The 24,472-nt window shown below is 36.0% G+C and overlaps 2 protein-coding genes across 6 annotated transcripts; both read right to left on the bottom strand.

The window, feature by feature from the left end:
• Window positions 1-911: 911 nt before the first annotated feature.
• Window positions 912-3,045, bottom strand: LOC107797978 (uncharacterized). Its single transcript, XM_016620901.2, has 2 exons — window positions 2,853-3,045; window positions 912-2,429 (listed from the first exon to the last, which is right to left on the bottom strand). The coding sequence occupies exons 1-2, from the start codon at window positions 2,873-2,875 to the stop codon at window positions 1,103-1,105; spliced, it is 1,350 nt and encodes a 449-aa protein (XP_016476387.1). The 5' UTR covers window positions 2,876-3,045; the 3' UTR covers window positions 912-1,102.
• A 6,249-nt stretch (window positions 3,046-9,294) lies between these two features.
• LOC107775552 (uncharacterized) lies at window positions 9,295-23,652 on the bottom strand. Of its 5 annotated transcripts, none has more exons than XR_012700269.1 (4): window positions 22,613-23,631; window positions 22,049-22,133; window positions 18,851-19,007; window positions 9,662-9,948 (listed from the first exon to the last, which is right to left on the bottom strand). XR_012700269.1 is itself a non-coding variant. In XM_075233340.1 (3 exons), the coding sequence occupies exons 1-2, from the start codon at window positions 23,480-23,482 to the stop codon at window positions 22,086-22,088; spliced, it is 918 nt and encodes a 305-aa protein (XP_075089441.1). In that variant the 5' UTR covers window positions 23,483-23,631; the 3' UTR covers window positions 9,295-9,578; window positions 22,049-22,085. The 5 variants fall into 5 exon arrangements, 3 of the variants coding, with proteins under 3 accessions (XP_075089441.1, XP_075089434.1, XP_016450785.1); XR_012700270.1 differs by having other exon boundaries at window positions 18,907-19,007; XM_075233340.1 differs by lacking the exons at window positions 9,662-9,948; window positions 18,851-19,007 and adding an exon at window positions 9,295-9,578.
• Window positions 23,653-24,472: the final 820 nt, after the last annotated feature.

Below are 24,472 nucleotides of genomic sequence, written 5' to 3'. Positions count from 1 at the left end.
AGATAACTATAAAAAATAATATTTTAAAATAATTTTGCTTTCAATAAATAAGGTGTATACAAGGCAAGATAAAATTTCCTTTAAATTTGGGCCGATCGGGTTATTATGGGAGAAGTGGGTTGATTTTTGCCACCTGAAATATTTGCTATTCAACTCGTACGAATGTTCCTTGTTTATATTAGGATAAAGAAAGTATATTTTCTTTTCCTTGGGAAGTAGATGTGAATATAAAACTGAAAATTTGTATTCCATTGAATTCAAACTCCACGTGAACTATTAATTGTAAAATACTGACGTAATAGTTCCCTAGATATGCAAATCAGCATGAAATGTATGAGTATCAACTCAAAATTGTTACATTATCGAAACATTTGTACAGTTTCAAGATAAATCTCATCATAACTGACTCCTTCCTTTCATTAAATTTTCGTGAATTCTATTAAATACTAATTCCTGGCCTGGGAACAATCATTATACCCACTCCTCCCTCTCCTAAACCAGAGGCCAGATTTAGGCAAGTCTAGTGACAGAGTCGCCGACTTAGTCGTTGTTCATGTGTTAAAAATTCTTTACTTGAATTAAATAAGACGGGTATAATAAAATTTCGATCTGAACTCATAAAGTTCAAGTCATGAATTCGTGTCTGGATTAATTGTTCAAGCTGGTGTAGGTGATTGTGCAATGTTAGTAGATATACTTGGTGTTCAAGTTTGATAGACATTATCCATGTAACACTCTCAATATACTTAGGTATTTCCAATAATATTCATGATTATGCTAATGTTTTTAGCTGATGCAGAGAATTCTAATCATCCTAAAGCAAGGAAATAATGTGATACAAAAGAGATAATATTTCAATAGTGCAACCCAAATGAAATGTAAGAAGAGTAAATTCTTTTGTTTTTTCACCATAACTATGTATTTTCTTTTTGTAATAGGAAGCTGAAATCACACTGTAGCATGACTTTGCTTAACATATATCTATTTATCTTTCTATGGACTAAATGCATATTCAAAGAGATATGAACTCTAACCTATAAACTTCCTATCTCTAGTTTGGACAGACTCACAATGCCTAAAAGGATCGGTAACTTTTTCGACGTCAAAAAATATCACCTAAAATGCTGGAGATATCAAAATCAGAATTCGGAATGTACGAATCTTCCATATTAACCTCTGTTCCATGGTCCTCAAGTCCAGGAATATTGATGCACCGCTCATTGGATTCACCTCCTTTACTTAGTACTCCATTTGAATGATTCAAATTGCTTACACCGAATGATTCGTCTAAGAAAGACTGAAGGCTATAACTTTCACCAATATTCTCATTTAACCAAAATATATCTGATACAGTTGTTGTTTCGGTTGTGTTATTGTCTTCCATTAATAAGTACTCCGCGTATTCTAGATGACTACGAATATCTGCACTCGTATTATCGAATGACCTGAAATCCAATGGTTGTTCTTGCAATGCATACACCGAACAATCATAGTCTGGTAGAGCAATGGGATCACAAGGAAACAATACTTGGTCACCAGATTCATAATTCTCATTTGGTCTCAAAACATCATGTTGAAATATGCTGTCATTTGGCTTCATATCAGTGATTTTCTGGTGTAATATGTGCAAACTATTTGACACCTTGTTAGGATCATCTACGCATTCCAAACGTCTATCTTGCACGAAGTCATTGTCCGAGGGTGTCTCAACTTTAACACAAGAACTTGTAGGCTCGAGAATTGGCTCTGAATCAATTCCTGTGCTGCAATTCAAACCTTTTATATCGTCTAAAGAATCGTCCATTTCCATTACTACTGATTCCATATTCAAGCAACAAACAGAAGAATCCTGCTGTGCCCCATCAGCTCTACCATCGGAACATAAATTCGTTGGATCATCCAAAATAGTTTTTTCATCTGTAATTGCAACCATACCATCATCTGATGTTTGTAAGTCAGGTTCAATTCTTGATGAAGTTGTTTGCGCAATAGAAACACTCGTGGAGTAATTAGCTAATTCGGAATTCTGTACACAGTAATCAGGGAAGTTAAGTGTAGCATTGTGGCCATACATAGCCTTAGCAGCCTCATCATAAGCAATAGCAGCTTCAATAGCTGTAGAAAAAGTACCAAGCCAAAGTCTCTTTCCATTACTATGATACTCATAGTCATTGCTATTATAAACAGGTTCTCTAATTTCAGCAACCCACTTTCCCCAAGTCCTTTGCCTAACACCTCTGTATTTACACCCTAAATTCTCTGGTCCACCTTTACCTCTCATACAACCTTTTTTAGAACCTTGAGCAGGAAATTTTCTTGTTTTTTTCTTTATCCCGCCATCTAAAGTAGCATTAAGCTCTTGCTTTTGATTCTTCCACATTGACAAAGTCTCCTCTATAGAAGCTGATCCGTTACGCCTTCTTCTCATTCTACAGTTTCCACAAAAATCCATTAATTTATAAAACAAGTAAAGATTACAAAAGGGTTCTTCCCTTTTTGCAAAATAAACCACTAGTATTACCCAAGATTCTTGTTAAAGTAGGCAAAAAACTATACAAGAACCCCTTATTGCATATAACTTTTATAAGATTTGAACTTCTTGAAGACCAAATTGGACAAGGAACTCAATTCCTACTATAGCAAAGAATTACCAAAAGCCTTTCTTGCATGGCAATTTATAAGTTATCATGACGCAATAACCAATTCCTAATTAAACTTTCAAGATATGTCTGTCAATTGAAAACCAATAAGCTTAAGGACTTGGACAACATTTATAATACAAAGACATAAATTAGAATTCATATAAAGTTTCCATTAGTACATAGGAAAAGGATAAAGGAGAAGAAAATCACCTTTGGAAATTGTGAGAAGACATTCAGTGTCAAAAGCAAATTGATAAAAGTCTTGGTTTTGCTATGGGAGATTGTCGTTTTCGCAGTCTCTGCTCTCTGATTATTTTATCTTTTAGTTATTATTATATATACTAAATAAAATAAATATTTCAGTTATTTTTTCTCTCGTAGCCCAAATCCTTTTCCTTATCAAACTAGGATTACAACTCTTTCTTTAAGAATTTGAGAAAAAGACAAATATAAATAAAGGCGTCAGGCGTGCGTTTGGTTTTTCTTTTTTTCTTGGGGATTAAGTAAGTCTGTTAATACCCTATGGTTGAGGAAACAGATAATTACGTGGCGCGTTTACGACTATGTAGGTTGATGTTGAAACTTAACACACTAGCTATCTGATTAGGTACGTTTTTAATTTACCTTAAGTGTCATTTTCTTGGGACCCAAGCATTTGTCTTCTTCGTGTTCTTTGCAAAAGAAGTTGCGGCTTTGTTTCTTGCGGGCAAAGAAATTAGCAAAAATATCCATATGACTGTTATAAGAAAAATTAAATTATGGTGGATGTCTACTCTTTTTTCATGATCTTCTCAAATGCTTAATGACATATTCAATGACATATTTCTATGCTTAATGATATATTTAATGACATATTTTTTTTATTTTTCATACATATATAAAGGCCTTGTAATAAGTAGAAAAATACACACAATTGAAGAAGAAAATCTCTTCCTTCTCTCTATCTCCATTTCTGGTTCATGTTTTACTAAATTGCTTTTATTTCATAACAACATGTCTTGTTCATGTTTTACTAAGTTGCTTTTATTTTATAACACGTTATCAACACGAATTGCTCATTTCATGATCTTCTACGTCAAGACTATGTAAATTATAAGCAAATAATGAGATCAAGTACAATGAAAAATATCTTGGATGATAATACAGAGATAAGTTTTACATCCATCTAAACCCATTCATACTTTCATATCTTTGCATTAACTTTATATGCAGTGTTTAGTAAAAATATATTTTTCAATTGTATCCAGTGAAATAAAGAACTGGAAAGGTATGTCTTTATTTGCTACATCTCTTATAGGACAAAGATAATATTCCAACGTATATATATGTTCTGACCTTTTACATACTATGATAAAATATTATTAAGGTAATTTAGTAATAATATTTTTATCATAACATGATGTATTTCATTGAAAGCAAAATTGGCATATATCCTAACTAGCATTTTTGTTGCAGAGGAACTGTTTCAAGATTGAAATAGTTATATATGTCTTCTTGAAAGTTAATTTACTTATACATATAATTATGAAGTAATAATATTTTAAAGGCTCGAGTGCGAGTCCTAGTGAATTTTGGCCTATTATGCCAAAGATTGAGGGTAAAACGATGGGTTCAAGTCCTAACGCACTATGTTGATGAAAAGACGTTGGATTCATGTTCCAACGCATTATGGCCTAGCATGCCTTTATATGGGTAAGGCATTGGGTTTGAGTCCTAATGCAAGTTCCAACGCATTATGGCCTAGCATGCCTTTATATGGGTAAGGCATTGGGTTTGAGTCCTAATGCACCATATTGATAATAATAATAACTAAAGAAAAAATAATGTAATTTTCATGAAAAAGTATGAAGCTTGTCCCACTTGATTTGCTCCATTCTTGAAGTGAATGTGATAGCAGTGCATGATAAGTCTAAATAAAGACAAGTGGTTGACCAATGAATGTGGGCGTGCGAAAGGCCAAAATAATAATAGTTATCACTATAGTAATTATAAAAAAGGAGAAATTCTTTGAAGAGAATGTGACTTGTGATAAACATTGAGATTGCATACTCATTCCTGAAAGTGAATATAAAAATATAGATTATGCATAATAATGTACTTGTGCATAGTTGGATAAATACTACAACTCACCTCTAAGGGAGGTTTGAGACAAAGAAAGATAATGAATATTATTGTGTAGTTACATGAATATATCATTGGTCGCATGCATATGATACACCAAAAATATTTTGTCATGCCTTATGAAAGTTATTAAAAGCAAAATTAAAGCAAGAAATTATTTTACTTGTGATGATTTTGAACATGACAATTATTATGATATGATTCTCTTTGTGAAGGAGACATTCATTATATGGATGGTGTGACAAAAGATCTTGTAGTACAAAAGCAGTTAAGAGCTCTGAAAGAACTAATTTGTTACTACCCGGATAAATGAAATTGTTCATGACATTAATATTGTAGTAAATCTCAAAAGAAATATTTTGATTTACAAATATATTAGCCAAAGTGGTTGGCATATTGAGACTATAAATGAAAAGAATATTGAATATCTTTATATTACTATAATCATACCGGGTAAATATAAAAGGTTACCTGACTTTTCTTCTATTTGTACTACACAAGTATAAGCATTATGATGCAATCATAAGCCACAAGTAAACTAGAGGTTTACTGAAATAAATATTAGTTGACATGACCGGTTGACCATCTCGGTTCAATTATGATACGAAAAAATTAATTGAGAATTATATTGGCATATATTGAAGAAATATAAGATTCTTCAAGAATTATCTTGTGCTGCTTATTCTCATGATATACCAGTTAAGGTTGAGATTGAATCCCTTGATTTCTGGAACGAATAAAAGGTGATAAATATATGGGCTCAGTCACCTTCCATGTGGACCGTTTACTATTATATGATTTTAATAGAAGCATCTATTCTATGGTCACATGTGCATTTGTTATCAACTTGTAGTTTGGTTTTTGCAATATTGATTGCTCAAATTACTAGAGCACAGTTCTAGAATATAAATTATGATGATTTATCTTGATAATACTGGTTTAAATCCAAGTTGGTTTAGCAGAAATTGTATGCCTCAAATTATATCTAAATCATTTGTTATGAGAACAAAATTGCCAAAATAAAATTTGGTATGTGATGTATTATTTAATATACAACAGCACTTGTACGTATCTAGCCAAGTTATGATAAGTTCTCCCTATCACAATCGGTTCAGGGTCAGGAACCAAATAATTTCCATCTAGAAATATGAATGTACTATATGATTTAATTATTCCACCACAATGCACAAAGATGGATCCCCAAATAAGGCTAGGGATATGTGTTGGTGATCTCAACAATAGGGGGAGAAAATGGGCAGCTGAAAAAGTAATGCATGTAATGAATTATTATGAGTACATCGAAATCCTCGTACGAGAAAATGTGCACTTGAAGTTCAAGTGATAATTCATTTGAAAATATTGCTAGGCGTATTTGCTGACCCAAAGCTAAATGTCATATTCAGCTGCTAATGTTCCAAATAAAATAAAGTTCATAATGAATAGAGTCCATGGCATGCATAAAGCATAATAGACTAATCGATTCCAAAGATAAAACTCCTTGAAGAAGGAGATGAGCAAATGTTCAAGATGGTCATAATAAGGAGGCAAGTGCTCTAGAAGAGCACCACGACATAACACTTCATAAGACCTCATGGGAGAGGCTCAGGTACCTAAAAATAATAAGATAAAGAGATCTCAATAAGTTATGTCTTTATTGGGTAATAGTAGAACCGATATAAAATAATCGTCAACGATATTGTTAATATAATGTAGCGCTCAATATTATTAATATTGACGAGGATCTTGAGCTCAAATCTGTCATGAAATTTGGACAGATAAATGATTGGCCAAATGAAAAATACGCAATGAAAATTGATTTCACATGAAAAATATGAAGTTGGACGGATAGTCCCAACACCTGAAAGTATAAAGCCAGTGGAGGTATAAATGTGTTCTTGTGCGGAAAAAAAAAGGTCAAGTCGATAGACATAAAGACGACAAAGATGACTTGTGTCACAAGAAGATTTGTAAATATCCTGGCATTGATTATATAGAGACATGTTCTCCTGTGGTGGATGTCGTCATTTCAGATTTTAATCTGGCAATACAAGAAAAATGTAATATGCGTATTATGGAAATCATTGAAGGATTTAAATTGTTCTAAAGCATATTAAGGTTTCCAAAAAATTTATTAAATAAAGCTTCAAAAATTCTTATACGGATTGAAACAATCAGGGCGCATGTGGTATAATCGCCTGAGTGAGTACCTGTTGAAAGAAGGGTACAAGAATAATTCAATTTGTCCTTGTGTCTTTATAAAAAGATCTAGATCTAAATTTGTTATAATCACCGTGTATGTTGATGATTTAAATATCATTGGAACTCATAGGAAGCTTCCTAAAGCAGTAGAGCTTCCTAAAGTAGTAGACTATTTAAAGAAAGAATTTGAAATGAAAGATCTTGGAAAGACAAAATTTTGTCTTGGTCTACAAATTGAGTATATAAAAGATGAAATTTTTGTCCATCAATCAACATACACTAAAATGATTTTAAAGCGATTTTATATGGATAAAGCACATCCATTCCGACCTCATAAAAATAATAAAGAGTTTCTTGGTCCCGGCATACCATATCTTAGTGCAATTGGTGCACTAATGTATCTTTCTAATATTACAAGGTCTGACATAACTTTTTCAGTTAATGTCTTAACAAGATATAGCTCTACTCCTACAAAGAGACATTGGAATGAAATCAAACACTTACTGCGGTATCTAAAAGGGACTACCGGTATGGGATTATTTTATGGCAATGATTGCAGTCCTGATCTTGTTGGTTATGCCGATACTGGGTATTTATATGACCCACAAAAAGTTCGATCTCAAACAGGCTATGTATTTACATATGGACTTATGGAGGCACTACCATATATTGGCGATCGACTAAGCAATCAATCGTGGCTACTTCATCTAATCATGCTGAGATAACTGTTATTCATGAAGTAAGTCGAGAATGTGTATGGTTGAGATCTATAATACACCTTATTCGAGACAAATGTGGTTTGAAGTGTGACAAACTACCCACAATTTTGTATGAAGATAATACAGCATGCATAGCCTAGTTGAAGAGAGGATTCATAAAAGGGGATAGGACAAAGCACATTTCACCAAAGTTATTTTTCATAAATGATCTTCAAAAGAATGGTGATATCAATGTGCAACAGATCCGTTCAAGTGATAATATGGCTGATTTGTTCACCAAATCTCTACCGACGTCAACCTACAAGAAACTAGTGTACAAGATTGGGATGCGAAGGCTCAAGGATGTGAATTGATGCTCTCATCAGGGGGAGTTAATACGCGTTGTACTCTTTTTTTCTTACAAGGTTTTGTCCCACTGGGTTTTCCTTGCAAGGTTTTTAACGAGGCAACCAAAAAGGCATATTTCTAAACATGTGTACTCTTTTTCCTTCACTAGGATTTTTTTCCCATTGGGTTTTTTCCTAATAAGGTTTTAACGAGGCACATTATCTATGGACATCCAAGGGGGAGTGTTATAAGAAAAATCAAATTATGGTGGATATCTACTCTTCCTCCATGATCTTCTCAAATGCTTAATGACATATTCAATAACATATTTCTATACTTAATGATATATTTTTTTCACTTTTCATGCCTATATAAAGGCCTTGTAATAAGTAGAAAAATACACACAATTGAAGAAGAAAATCTCTTCCTTCTCTCTATTTCCATTTCTTGTTCATGTTTTACTAAATTGCTTTTATTTCATAACAACAGGTCTTGTTCATGTTTTACTAAGTTACTTTTATTTTATAACAATGACCAGCATTTAATTCTAATTTTTGTTTTCTTATTTAAACCTTTACCTCCGTTAGAGGATATTGCGAGGGTTCCTTAACTTTTGACCTACCCCATCTACCTGTTAATGCTGGAGTTTCTTATACTGAGCCAATTCTATATATATATATATATAAAGCCAATTCTCCCGTAATTTCCATTTTTCTTTTGCTATTTTTGGTTTTTCTTTCTTGTTTTTTTTATATGACCAAGAAATCGTTTCCCCACTTAAATATCATGCTTAGTTCGCGCACGTTAGATCTAAATCACCAATCTCTCAACCTCTGCCATCCTTTGTCACTTGACTAAAGTCCTGACTCCTGACCGTTTCTTCTTCTTTACTTGTTATCTATTTTTTTCCTTTAAACTGCTTGTCCAATAAAATAATAGTTTCTAAGCAATGGTGCGCAAAAGTAGATTCTAAGCAGATTCAATGGATTCAACTGAATTCATCTCTGGACTCTGATGGTGTGATGCTAAAAGGTCAATAAAACAACGATACTTAAAACAAAGAATGTAATAGAAAGTGGAAGACCGTGAAAGTGTAATGAACTCATGAGTGGATTTCCATGTCTCATTCTTTTCCAATGTAGAGTAAAATCACGCAATTCTTAGTGAAGAAGCTAACAATTTCAATATTTGTTATCACTATGTTCAAATAAAAATAATCGGATGAAAACTAATGCCGCAATTTTTTTTAAAATTTTTTGAAAAGTAATCAAAGATAATATATATGTATGCACTAAGCCCGTGCATCAGGCATAATTACAGGTTGTGCAAACCCTCTATTGTGTCTAGCATTCCATCTATATCATGTTCAATTACCAGATTGCACCAAAAAGCTAACAAAATAATATATCTCAGCACCAAAAAACTAATGCCGCAAAAATTATAGTCCTTCAACTCTTCTAAGAATTTGCCAAGTCGAATGTTAGGAATTGCAATGGATCAGGATGCGCGGAGGTGGGACTGTGCAGGAAATTACTCAATTTTGAAGTCCTCCCTCAGTGCCATCCCAATTCTGGATAAAAACTTACCCGCATCAAATATTTACCCTAATGCCGATTGCTATTTGCGCCAAAAAGGACAAAAGCAAAGTTCTTCACAATACAAGTGTATATAGAAAGAAGAAAAAGTCCAAACCACACGTCTCGGAGATTCAATCCAAAACAAAGCGAAATTTTTAACCAGCTAGGAAATATGAACAAGAAAGCAGTCTTTTTTTGGGTAAAAAACAAGGTTAGACATTCGGGAATGGCAGAACAAGAAGAGGATATCTTCAAATCTGTTCAACGAAAATGCACACCCGCAGTAAGCAAGCAATTCTATCATTTAATCTTACACATCAAGCTGCAAAGCTTCATCAGCAGTTATCCTCGCCACCCAGTGATCTACGAGCAAGACAAAAATTGAGTATCTCAGATAAAAGATAAACACTGCTCTCCTACTTCTTTCCAAGCAGCTATCAAAGCAAGAAAAATTTTGTGCTTTCATCATTCGGTTGACCTAAATATATGTAGGTTAATGCAAAGTGCATAGCTAATAGGGTATAAGAAAATAAAGACTTCACAAGTGGCAACTACAGAAATGTTTCAACGTTCATTCTCCTGCAAGAAGAAATGGCAAACCTTTGAATTTTAAAGAAGGGAAAATACATAATTACCCCATTGGAGTTATCCCATTTTACCGATTGCACCCTCACACTTTGCGGGAGTCCTATGACCCCCTTGCATTTGTTAGAAGTGTAATAAGTGTACCATCCTTTGAGCTGATGTGGCACTTGCTTTGATTTGCACGTAATGTCCGAGCGTTAAAAGTTCTAAAATTTCATTTTTTTTTATTTTTTATTTTCTTTTATTCACTTTTTTTGTTTCTCCCTTATTACTCCATCCGCCATTTTTACATCCCTGGCTAGCTTCTGCCCTTTCCTTTTCTTTTTTCTTTTCTTCTGCCTTTTTTTTCTTCTTTTCTATCCTTCTCTATTAATGCCTTTTCTTTTTTCTTTCTTTTTTCTTTTTCATCTTAGGTTTGTCTTCATTGCTATATTACTCGCCGGAAAAGTTGGTGATTCCGGCGAGAAGCAAATCTTGTTTTTGTGTGTAATGACCCGATTTATTATTTTGAACATTTACTCTCCTTCCAACTATTTGAAGTCTTGAATAGCTTCATATGATGTATTATGACGTGTGTGAATCGTCGGTTTTGATTTTCAAGTGTTTCGGGATTAGTTCGAAAGAATAAATTCCACGTTAGAAGCCTTAAGTTGAAAAGAGTTGATCGGAGTTTGACTTTTGAGCAGAACGACTCCGGAATGGGATTTTTATAGTGTCAATAGCTTCGTATGGAGATTTCAGACTTAGGCGTATGTCCGGATTTGGATTTGGAAGTCCGTAGGAGAATTCAACGCATTTTGGCGAAAGTTGGAAAATGGAAGATTTTAAGAAAAATGTCGACTGAGAGTTGACCTTGATGTATCGGGCTTGGACTTCAATTCCGAAAATTTGAATAGCTTTGTTATGTCATTTACGACTTGTGTGCAAAATTTGTGGTCATTCCGGATCGATTTGTTATGTTTCGGCATAAGACCTAACTTAGAACGAGATTATCTACATATATATAAGGTGTTATGTGATGCACAACCTATCAAATAAAAGATCTTCGAGTCTAGTTTCTAGCGCTTCAAACCGTTCGTCATTTGGACATTTCTACAAGAAGTTATGACCAAATTACCAAAAAGGGGCTGGCAGTGAAGTGCTGCCATAGCATCCGGGGCAGCATCCGAAACCCAGAAATCTGGGCCTATAGATACAATTTCGGGGTTCATTTTCCCCACTTCATTTGGACGAATTTTGGAGCTCTTCTCCGCTCTCTCAAGACCACCAACTCCTCTCTTCTTCAAGGTAGCAATCCCCCATTATCTTGATGTGAAATTCCATTATTTCTACACTAGTATTGATGAAATCTACATATAAAATACTTAGATCTTCAAGAAATTTCTTCAAGAATTCAAAGGAAGGTTTTGCAAGATTTCTTCCAAAAAGGTAATCCTACACCCTTAGACTTACATGTATGGATATATTATGGGAATATGAGTATCAATTAAGTATTAGAACTTATGGTATGGCGATTGGAAGCCATATGTTCTCAATTTAAATACATGACCATTGTAGAGATTGAAAGTTGATTATATTTGATGAAATTTTGTTGGTTGGGTGTGGATGGATGGTCATGTATGTAATGTTGGAAGTTATGAATTGTTTAAGAATGATGGTGGGATAAATTATTGGTAAATGGTAGTAGTTGGATGAACTAATTCTATGGTTAAGATATGTAGAGATTCATGCCTACTAGGTGTTTGATAAAATGCCTAAATGACCAAAAATCTAGAAACTTGTTTACTAATATTGGTGCAATTGTTTTGCATTGTTATAGATTGAAATTTGTTTAGTGTGGTGGACCATCGTAGTATTATTAAGGGGTGAATTTCAGATTTGAGCCGTCCGAAGGTAGCTTCACTCACGAAGATCATTTAAAACATTGACTTAGTTTCGTCGAGGTAAGTGTCTTGCTTAACCTCGAGTGGGGGAATTACCCCTCAGGTATTGAGTATTATGTGCAAATTGTGTAATTGAAATCCATGTACGCGAGGTGACGAGTACGTACTTGGTTTATATGTGCAAATTTCATGGATTAAAAATCCTTAGACGCCCTTATGTATTAAATTGGAAAGTATAAGACAAATTAATGTAATGACCCGACTTATTATTTTGAACATTTACTCTCCTTCCAACTATTTGAAGTCTTGAATAGCTTCATATGATGTATTATGACGTGTGTGAATCGTCGATTTTGATTTTCAAGTGTTTCGGGATTAGTTCGAAAGAATAAATTCCACGTTAGAAGCCTTAAGTTGAAAAGAGTTGACCGGAGTTTGACTTTTGAGCAGAACGACTCCGGAATGGGATTTTTATAGTGTCAATAGCTTCGTATGGAGATTTCAGACTTAGGCGTATGTCCGGATTTGGATTTGGAAGTCCGTAGGAGAATTCGACGCATTTTGGCGAAAGTTGGAAAATGGAAGATTTTAAGAAAAATGTCGACTGAGAGTTGACCTTGATGTATCGGGCTTGGACTTCAATTCCGAAAATTTGAATAGTTTCGTTATGTCATTTACGACTTGTGTGCAAAATTTGAGGTCATTCCGGATCGATTTGTTATGTTTCGGCATAAGACCTAACTTAGAACGAGATTATCTACATATATATAAGGTGTTATGTGATGCACAACCTATCAAATAAAAGATCTTCGAGTCTAGTTTCTAACGCTTCAAACCGTTCGTCATTTGGACATTTCTACAAGAAGTTATGACCAAATTACCAAAAAGGGGCTGGCAGTGAAGTGCTGCCATAGCATCCGGGGCAGCATCCGAAACCCAGAAATCTGGGCCTATAGATACAATTTCGGGGTTCATTTTTCCCACTTCATTTGGACGAATTTTGGAGCTCTTCTCCGCTCTCTCAAGACCACCAACTCCTCTCTTCTTCAAGGTAGCAATCCCCCATTATCTTGATGTGAAATTCCATTATTTCTACACTAGTATTGATGAAATCTACACATAAAATACTTACATCTTCAAGAAATTTCTTCAAGAACTCAAAGGAAGGTTTTGTAAGATTTCTTCCAAAAAGGTAATCCTACACCCTTAGACTTACATGTATGGATATATTATGGGAATATGAGTATCAATTAAGTATTAGAACTTATGGTATGGCGATTGGAAGCCATATGTTCCCAATTTAAATACATGACCATTGTAGAGATTGAAAGGTGATTATATTTGATGAAATTTTGTTGGTTGGGTGTGGATGGATGATCATGTATGTGATGTTGGAAGTTATGAATTGTTTAAGAATGATGGTGGGATAAATTGTTGGTAAATGGTAGTAGTTGGAGGAACTAATTCTATGGTTAAGATATGTAGAGATTCATGCCTACTAGGTGTTTGATAAAATGCCTAAATGACCAAATATCTGGAAACTTGTTTACTAATATTGGTGCAATTGTTTTGCATTGTTGTAGATTGAAATTTGTTTAGTGTGGTGGACCATCGTAGTATTATTAAGGGGTGAATTTCAAATTTGAGCCGTCCGAAGGTGGCTTCACTCACGAAGATCATTTAAAATATTGACTTAGTTTCGTCGAGGTAAGTGTCTTGCTTAACCTCGAGTGGGAGAATTACCCCTCAGGTATTGAGTATTATGTGCAAATTGTGTAATTGAAATCCATGTACGCGAGGTGACGAGTACGTACTTGGTTTATATGTGCAAATTTCATGGATTAAAAATCCTTAGACGCCCTTATGTGTTAAATTGGAAAGTATTGGCAATTATTAAATCCTCTATTTGTCATGCCTAGATCCTTGTTTGTTGAAATTGTTTTTACATGATGATTTGGTGTGATTGCCACCTTGATTTTTATGTGAAATATTATTTTGTTGAGTTGTTCACTTCCGGATATTTTGTTAAGATTTTAGTACACATTATGGTTGAGCCATGTACTCTTTATTGTAGAAAATAATGTATTGTTGATTTATGTGGCAAGTTGTAATATTTGGGCACTTGATGTGCAATTTGTGATATGTTGAAAGATTTGAGCACCTGATGTGCAATCTGTGATATGTTGTAAGATTTGAGCACTTGATGTGCAATTTGTGATAAGTTGTAAGATTTGAGCACCTGATGTGCAATTTGTGATATGTCGAAAGATTTGAGCACCTGATGTGCAATCTGTGATATGTTGTAAGATTTGAGCACTTGATGTGCAATTTGTGAAATGTTGTGATATTTGGGCACTTGAGGTGCGACTTGTGAAATATTGTGATATTGATACGCATGCGGTGAGATAAGGGTGGCTTGAAACGCGTGGCTAGTAGGGGAACTACTAGAAGCCATGCGGTGATATAAGGTCAGGGTGTTGAAAATGCATGCGGTGAGATAAGGGTGGCTTGAAACGCGTGGCTAGTAGGGGAACTACTAGAAGTCATGCGGTGAGATAAGGGTGGCTTGAAACGCGTGGCTAGTAGAGGAACTACTAGAAGTCATGCGGTGTGATAAGGGTGGCTAAAACGCGGGATGCTATTTCGGAAAAATGATTTCTTTAAAAATTTAATGTGAAGGCTCCCGCGGTGATATAAGTAAATGAGATATTGTGAATTTATTTATGATTTGGGACTACGAGGCGGTACCTCGGGAGTGCCCTGTTGATATTTCTTTATTCATGTTCTTGCCTTGGGTGATTTGGTTTTATTTAATATGTAAATTCTTGTCTTCTTCCGTGGTGTACTAGTTGACTTTATTATTATGTGTTTTGTGCTCCTAGTTGTATTGTGTAGACTTTGGCTTTTTAGCACGAGACTCTGAAGAAGTATATTTCTAGTTTTTCTTACTGATTTTCGATGATTGAGTTGATTTAAATAAAAAAGTTATTATTATGTTTTAAATTAAATAGTTTTACAACCAAACCGGTAGTTTATCTGATGCTTTGATATAAGTGCAAGGATATTTTTTTCACCCAAATGATTTCAAAAAAATAAAATAAAATAAAATTCAATTCTTTGTTGATTTCTTACTTGATTTAAAAACTTTTAAATTCACTTTAGTGGAAATAAATTGATCATGTGGATCTTATATACATTGAGGATATTGGCATGTGAATTGTTCGTGTGATTGTGATATGAAATGTGAGCACGAGGTGCTGTGACTAAATGATAATGATATTTGACATGTGAGTTGTCTGTGCAGTTGAGATATGAAATGAGGGCACGATGTGCCGGAGAAATATAATGATTTAATAATGGGCTGAGACCCATATTTATGAAAAATATGAAATTGGGTTGAGACCCGTATTTTTATTATTATGAAATGAGGTGTCACATGGTGACTTTTTAATTAAAGAATTATATTCAAAATATTTATTTGGAAGGATTTCTTTTTATTTAGAAAGTATTATATGAAAGAATTGTATTTGAAAGATAATTATTTGAGGAAAATTATATTTGAAAGAGAGTTAATTGGTAGAATTATATGTGAAAGATATTTAATTGAAGAACTTGATTTAACTGGGTGTAATTGTATTTATTAATTGTTGAGCGATATTAAATGGTGATCTTATAGTCTTACTGTGCATATCATTGGTTGTTTTATGTTGCCTTGTTGTGATATCACTGATTGAGTTGTTGTTATCATTGTTAGTTATTTTCCAGTACCATTGTATACTGCTATATTGCACAGGGTATTAGACTAGTGAGTGTCTTGACTGTACCTCGTCTCTACTCCATTGAGGTTAGTCTTGATACTTACTGGGCACCGCTGTGGTGTGCTCAATCTACACTTTTGCACATTTTTGTGCAGAGCCAGGTATTGTTATCGATAACAGACTTGAGCAGAGTTAAAGTGGGGTCTTAAGGATTCAAGGTAGAGCTGCTTGGTCGTCGCAGTTCCTTGGAGTCCTTTCATTTCATTGTACTGTTAACTTGTAATCAAACAGTATTGTATATTCGGTTCTCGTGATCATTCTATGTATTCAGTTAGAGTTCGTGACTAAGTACTACCAGTCTTGGGAGGTTGTATATTGTAATTATTTCCACTGTTAGTTTTGGTTACTTATTTAATTAAAAAAAAATGGCTTCAAAAATGAAATGGAAATCGGCTTACCTAGTCTTAGAGACTAGGTGCCATCACGACGCCTGTGGTGGGATTTTGGGTCGTGACATTGTGTTTTCTCCTTTTCTTTTACTTTTTTCTTTCTTCTTTCCTTTTTTTTTTTGTTCTTTCTTTTTTTTCTTCTTTTTGTTTTCCTTTTTTTTCTTACAATGTTTCTCACCGGAAAAAAGGTGATTCCGATGGTGCCATCTTTCTGATAAGTCATCTCCACCATTTATTGCCCCGTTCCCACAGATTTAGAAGATCATTTTCACGCTAGTCAAAAGATGCTCATAAAATTTTATCTTTTCTATTATTTTCAGGCAACCTTTTGATTTAAGATAAGAGTTTCTTGATGGGTGATGGGTATCGACGACGAGGAGCAGGGGGCGGGGGATGTTACGGGTATAAGGGGGAGAAAATGGTGAAGCAAAAGAAAGAGATAAAGAGAAAGAAAATGCAAAAGAAAAAATAAAATAAGACAAAAAAGACAAATAAAAAGGTAAATTGAAAAAAAAAATGAATTTGACAAGTGGCAAGCAAGGATTGGTGTGTAATTTGAACTTCTTTTTTTATTCAAACTGGGATTGGCTTGAAAAGTTGGTACTTATTACACTTCTAACAAATACAGGGGAGTCATAAGAGAAGTATGAGGGTGCAACTGATAAAGTGCGACAACCCTAAAGGGGTAATTATGTATTATCCCTTTAAAGAATGCAAGATCAATGCCCAGATATTCCACTATGCATGTTCGTTTCCGCCTCATGTGATGCGATTCTGTTGTTGCCCACTCAGGCCCGACATTCCACCTCTACCTCTACCCCTTCCCATCGGCGGTTGCATACCTTGTTCACGAGGGTGTGCCGTCGATAAAGAAGCTGTTGTTGATCCCACTGGCGGCATCACGCCACCCATACTTCTCACTGGGCAAAAGCGCATGATATGATCAGGCTGCCCACAAGAATAACACAAATCTGAGCCCTGGCGGCAACGCCCAAAATAATTCCTTCCACATCCGCCACAACGTGGCATCGGGGATCTCATCCTGCTAGTGTCTCCACTATTCTGCGAACTCTGCCCTCGAAAATCCCGACCCTGACCGGAATAAGTGGCCCGTTTTCGATACTGGCCCTGGGACTGTGACGGCACATTGGCCACCGAGCTTGGTGACTGCCGAGGAAATGGGGATCTAAACCCGCCTCGAAGCTCTCCCGTATCTCCCGTGGACCGGGCCCTCTTAGAGACCCTGGTCGTGCTCTCGAGCAGCTTGCTGTAGCCTTTTGCGATCCTCTATGTTCTGTGCGTAGGCCTGAATACGAGTAATATCCATAATCGAGTTCAGAGAAGTTGTGGTGCATTCATTTATCAGATGCGACCCCAAACCGGCCATGAAGCAATGCACCCGGTCACTCATCTCGGCCACCACCGATGGAGCATACCCAGCCAAGGAGTTAAACTGCATGATGTACTCCCGGACGCTCATATTACTTTGCTCCATCCGCAAGAATTTGTCTTGTCTAGCCCGGTGGAGTTCAACAGGCATATACTGTTGCAAGAATGCCTCAGAAAATTTCCTCCATCCCGCAACTGGGGCTAGAGGTCCCCTAGACTGTTCCCAAGTCTCATACCACACAACCACTATATCCCTCAACCAGTAAGAGGCAAGTTCTACGGACTCAGTATCAGTGGCATGCATCACTCGTAAGGTCCGCTGCACTTGATCTAGAAAGTTATGAGGATCTTCGTTTGGATATGTTCCTGTGAATACCGGGGGGTCTACATTTATGAAATCTCGAACTCTTGTACTGATTGCTTTATCTGAAGTGGCAGGGGCTTGACGTTGGGCATGAGAGGCCACTAACCGAGTTAACAACTGCGCTGCACTTCTCATATCTAGATCCTGTTCAGGCTCATCCGGGGGAGAAATATGAGGGACATTAACTTCTCTATGTTGTTCCGGGGGTGGTGGTGCTGTCACCAAAACCTGTGTCCCAACCTTATCGTGGGGTCCATGCTGACCCATCAGGGAAGGCGACACCTGACTGGTACCTTCTCCCGCTTCTTCATTTAATCCTTTAGCAAGTGCTTGACGTCTCGCGTTAGGCGTTACTATAAACAAAAACAAGATAGGGATCATAATTGAATACTTACGACTCAGCTTTATTGCACGATCTAGATAAGAAGGAAGGGTGTTCATTCATCCAGGATATCTTGTAGCCTCCTGTTTATAAGATTGGTGCACAACATACTCATAAACAAGACTCTACTGGATACAGCTTGCAGACATCCTAGGATACGACTGGCTCTGATACCAAATTTGTCACACCCCAATCTTGGAAGGTGTGACCGACACACGATGCCCGGAGGCCCGTGCGAACCGACATCCGTGCTTACATCCTTCTTATTCATAAAATTTGGGCCGTCGAGGCCTCCAAATAATAGTCACCAAAATTAAGATGTGTGCAATTGATTAACAAAAGAAACATTGACATTTTATCATGATTATCACTGTCACCAACATCGTCATACTCGACCATTAACACTAGTCTGCAAGCCTCTAAGAGTACTAAAAGAGATATACATATTACATCACCTGGTCGGGACAGGGCCCCACCGTACCCAAAACGTTTATGATATCTGCTTCAGTACCTATTGACTTCTGAACGGATACTCTGAAGGAGTGAAGAGCAACAACCAATCAGCTGGAACAGCACCCTACGGGGGAGGGACGCCACCGGGTCTATCTGCACCTATGGGCATGAACACAGTGACCAAAAGAGGAGGGCATCAGTACGGAAAATGTACCGAGTATGTAAGGCTAAATATAAAAATCAGAGATATAACATAAGAGATATGAGGGCATGGTTTCAACCTGGTACCGGGGACGAGCTACCGAGGGCATAAACTATAAGAACTATGAACTTAACAACATGCAAGCCTTAAAAGGGTTAAGCCACTCTGGGGGTTATACACTGAAGTTAATATAACATTACTTAGCCCTATTTTGGAGCATATCACTTCATATCGTACCCGGCCTCGTAGAGGACTTGGTAAGTTTCTTTCTTTTATCATATCGTATCCAGCCTCATGAGGTTTCGGTCGTACCCGGCCACATGAGGGCTTGGTAGTGTCTTATCTTACATTATCTCGTACCCGGCCTCATAGAGAGCTCGGTCGTACCCGGCCACACAAGGGCTCGGTAGCATTTCACATCGTACCCAACTGATCAGTGGTTGCACAATAGGTGTCGTTCCCGGCCGTCTATAGCGCGGCTCGGTAAAGTGTAATGGATACATACACATACAAGTAAAACGTAGAATCAACTTCAAGAAATATTAAGTTAGACTCATAACTAATTATACTTCCCGACCTCAGGATACCAACTGGGAACATTTTAGACTTGAAATAAATGCTACCAACAAGAATGTACAAGAACATAGCAACATCGTTGAGAGGGGTTAGAACTACCAAACCTTACAATGCAGGAGTCATTTAGGAGGAAGGAGGGACTTACACTAACTCGTGCCAAGAAAGAAAGTTGCCCTACATACCTTTGTTGAAGAACTAACTACGCTTCTATGGTGATTAATTTTGCCACTAACGAATCTTCAGAATCAATACCACCAGATGATAGATGTTACGACAACGATTCTCAGTTTCTTCAAGCTAAATCTTAACATAACCGTCTTCTAATTCAATTTAGGCTATTTTGGAACTTCAAAGGAGATGTGAGAACGTTTTTGGTGAATTATAGGGAGTGATACTCCTGGAAAAAATAAAGAGAATGAGCCTTACTGCATTTATATATGTACACCAAGCATTGGAAATTCCGCCGCTCCACATGCAAAATGGGTCGCCCCGCTTTGGCTGTCGTGCCGGGGGGAGACAGCTAGCGAAATCTGGTCGCATGCAGTTGCCTCCTCTGCTCGGTAACGCGTCACCATCTGATTGGTTGCGCTTAAACCTCATAGATCCTCCAACTTCATATGTGGGGTGTAACATCTTTACGTGCCAACGCTTCAGCAGATGCGAAGAAATTTATGTGCACGTCTTCCTTATTGGTGCCATGATTAGCAAATTTACAGTTTCTTGGAATCTATTGTAATGTTATCATCTGTTCGTTGAGCTACTAGCTCAAAGACGCACATATTTAACATCTGCCTGCAACACCTCCTAACCTAAAAGAGTATAAGGAACTATGCTCCAGAGTTTCTCTTAGGCATAACAAAGCTAATGCCTTAATGGGGGCATCAAATAGGCAACTTAGGCAATGAGCAGAGGCAAGAAGGAAAATGAGGAAATGCCTATAGGAATAATAAGACAGCAATCACTGCATAGCATGCAATTATGGAAGTACCACTACCACAAAAAAAATTTGGAAAACATAGTTAGAGATGTGTCCATTTCCTTAGAGAGGAGAGAATGTAGTTAGTTATGTGCAAAGCATCCGACTCTCTAGTCGGGTTTACTTATATAGTCCGCCAGCTGTTACATGCTAAGATGATTGGGCGAGTTGTATTCATTAAAAAAAAAGATGATTGGACGAGTTTTGGGTAGGGTTCTTATACAGTGCTCAATGTGCATGCATCAAGCAAATTGCCCTTCTTTCACTGGCATATGTAATGTGACTAATCAGATATATATACATCCACTGTGATGAGTCCATAAGAAACCTTTTTCTTCTACAGGTTATAAGGGAGTCTTTCAGAAGTCTTGGAAGAAATGAAGTTCAAGAATGCAGTGATTAGAGAAGGAACGGGACAGCTGATGTCTACTCTCTAGCAATTACAACCGCAGAAACAGTTCAACTTAGATGAAAAATAGACATAGTACGAAGATGAAATCAGTTGTCTGAGCCTCTCATTTCCTTTATCAACTCCACTGAGCTAGGAACACAGCACTCTACCTTCATCCTAGCTCAATGGAGTATATAAAGAAAATGAGAGGCTCATACAACTGATTTCCTCCTCGTACTAAGTCTAACATGTACAAGATATTATGAATTGAGAACCTAAAGAAACAAAAAGTTCAGAGACATAATTACAGTACATATACATTCTTAGTTGCTCTTTTGAAATATCTTAGTCCATAACAATGACCTAATCTGATTACAATGACCACTTTTAAGGATATCACATTCAATTGTTGTCTCAATCTGCTAAAGTTTTCTTCTTCACATCCAATGGCTCTCTATGAAGAAATAATCCAAGGTGACATTCATTTTAGCTACAATCAATTTAGTTACTACAAACATATTAAAAATATATCACATGCAATCAGAATAAACCACTTTTAAATTTCACACCCGAATGTTGTCTCTGTTGGTTAGAATGATTTCTTAATCAGAGACGTATGCCGTGTAGAAGCTATGGGTTCAATCGAACTCGTAACTTTCATTCATACCCTGTGTTTTTGCCCAAAAAATCATTAAATATGTACAAATAATAAATTTTGAACACATTAAAATAGATGAGATGTGGCAGAATTGCGAATATGAACCCATAAAGTTTAAATCCTGGATCCGCCTCTGTTCTTAATCACATAAAATGGTTGTCTATATCGCGCATGCAGTTAGATGAGTTCGGATAAATATTTTCTATCCACTACGGTCTTCGCAAATTGATCGGTTGCTTAAGAAGGAAACACAATGATAACAAAATATCATAATTGTCCAGCATCTGTGTGGGATAACCGAAATTTTAGTAAACAACATTACTGCACAATTTACTAACACGGCAAACAGTTATTACCTGGAAAAATCATATATCTGCAGAAAAGGACGAATTTTTACCTTACAAAAGGAGAAATGCCACCTGAAACATCAGAATTCATTTCAAGCCAGCAACTTTGTACCTCAACTTCATATTGTGGTTTTCCTGCCAGCGTTATTGTGAATACAAAGCTCAATCCACCAATATCCTCACCAAAAAAAAAAAAAAAAGAAGCAAAGACAACTATGCCTCAATTCAAAGCTAGTTCGGTTCTACAAAATTCATACAGAAGATGAAATCCAAATGTTACAAATGTTATTTCTTCCTTTCTAATTTATCAGATGTGTTTGACTGAGCGGAATTTAGGGAAGGAAGACAAACTTTTATAATTTGTGATCTCATTAAGCCATAAATATTTATGTGACTAGAAATCATCTCATTGAGTTAAAATATGAAGTTTAAAGGTAAATTATTTCTAAATATTGAAATGTGCCATTTTTCTCGAGATCGACTAAAAAGGAAATACTATCACATGAGTATACTACAACTCAACTAGATCCCAAACTAGTTGGGTCCACAATCCATACAGAACCCAAAATCCAACTACTACTCAATCCCAAACTTTATTCATGCATACAGCATACCTGCTCAAGAACCTTAGCAGAACTCGTTTCCACCAATCTAGCCAAACTATCAAGCTTAACAAGCATTTTATCATACAAATGCTCCAATTCAACAGTATAATTTGAAGCATCTGAGCCCATCAACTTGTTCAATCTCCCAATCTCAAATCCTTCAGCACATAAATCCAACTCCTTCTGATCCTTCAAACCCCTTTTAATACTCAACAAAGATTCCACCTTTTCATCTTCAGCCATTGCATTTGGACCCCTTAAGTCACATGAAATTAAAGGAAATGGTGAATTAGGACTAAAAGAACCATAATGGGATCGAAAAGATGGACCAATGTTGATAATATCTAAACTTTTTGGGTCGAATGAATCAGTGGAAATACGGTACTGAAAAGCTTTGTACTCGTGGGTATGTATCAGCTGTTCATGAAACGGCGTCGTTAACAGAAGGAACAAAGAGGGGGGCAGAGAAAGTAAATACGGAGCATTTTGAGGGGTAAAAGAGTGAGAAGCAGAGGAAGTTAAAGAAAGGGTAGTTGTAGAATCCTTTAAAGAGGGTCTTAAAGGGGTTTTTCGGCGACCGGAAAACCAACCAAGAACGGCGGCGGAAGGATCATCAAGCTGGTGTAAAGGGAGGGGAAAGTGGGAAGGGATAGAGAGAAAATCGGTGATAGTGGCGGTACGAATTGGGCCGTCGTCGGAGGCGATGGTTACGGCGGTGGAGGTAGTGGCGGGGTCGTCGGAAAGAGGGATGGTGGTGGAGAATGACACGTGGCCGAATAATAGGCCGTGGATGTCGCCGGAGGATGAGAAAAGACGGTGGAGGATAGAGGCTAAAGTAGTGCCGGAGATTTGAATCTTGTGTATAGAGAGATCATCCATGATTTGCTGAAAAAATTTGGGTGAAGCTAGAAAGTAATAAATTGGTGGTGACCAAATTGGATACAGAAAACGGTTTTTGTATTTTCAAAAGAAACAATGCGACCTGTAATCTGTATATGCAATACGATTTGTTTTTTTTTTTTGGTATCGCTCCAATTTTATTGGATATTGAGTCAGTCACTTCAATCTAATCTGTGTTAATTTGTATTTGTGTTGAGTTTCTTTTTTAGAATGTTCCTAAAAGAATAATATATTTTTAATAAATTTTTTGTATTTCAAACTTTTTAATATATTTTTAATAACTAATCTTAGGGTAGTGTAATTATATTAATAAGAATAAACGTTTTGATAACAACATAAATAATATTCAAAAAATATTTTTGAATTGTAAAATAAAAAATTAACAAAAAAAAGTTTCTTAAAGATAATTATTGTTCGTATTTATATTTAGGGCTTTGCATCAACTACAAACTTCGGGTTTAAATAAATTTTTTTTTTAAAAAGAGAATAATCACTCTATTAAAAGAAATTCTTATTATATCCTTTCAAATAAAGCCTTACGATGTATCTTAGTAGCTCGATTGGTTGGCTAATTAAAAGAAATTCTTATTGGTGAGGATTTGATTTCTACTTTATAATCGGCTTCCCATTTCCCTTCTTCTACCTCCAATGTAATAAATAAATAAAAAATGAAGCATTGCATGTTTCAAAATTTTTGGTTATCTCAAAGAAAATGAAACAGTAAAGAAAATAAACAGGTAATAGGCCTATCTCACACTACAACTATTTAGATGAGAACTTTTTAATCAATAGGCATACTGTTTGATTCTTAGCATAATGTATTCATTTTTGTTGTGATTTAGCCAATGTAATATAGGTAGAAAATATTAATAAAATTTTTTAAATATTTTTATTTTCGAAATACAAAGGGAAAAAGGACGAAAAGTCACAAAAAAATCAATTTATAGGCATGTGGTACATATGTTACAT

Source organism: Nicotiana tabacum, chromosome 2 (genome assembly GCF_000715075.1).
Source record: "Nicotiana tabacum cultivar K326 chromosome 2, ASM71507v2, whole genome shotgun sequence".
Taxonomy (NCBI): Eukaryota; Viridiplantae; Streptophyta; class Magnoliopsida; order Solanales; family Solanaceae; genus Nicotiana; species Nicotiana tabacum.
Note: the sequence above shows the minus strand (reverse complement) of the source record. Positions and strands in the feature narration are given on the sequence as shown.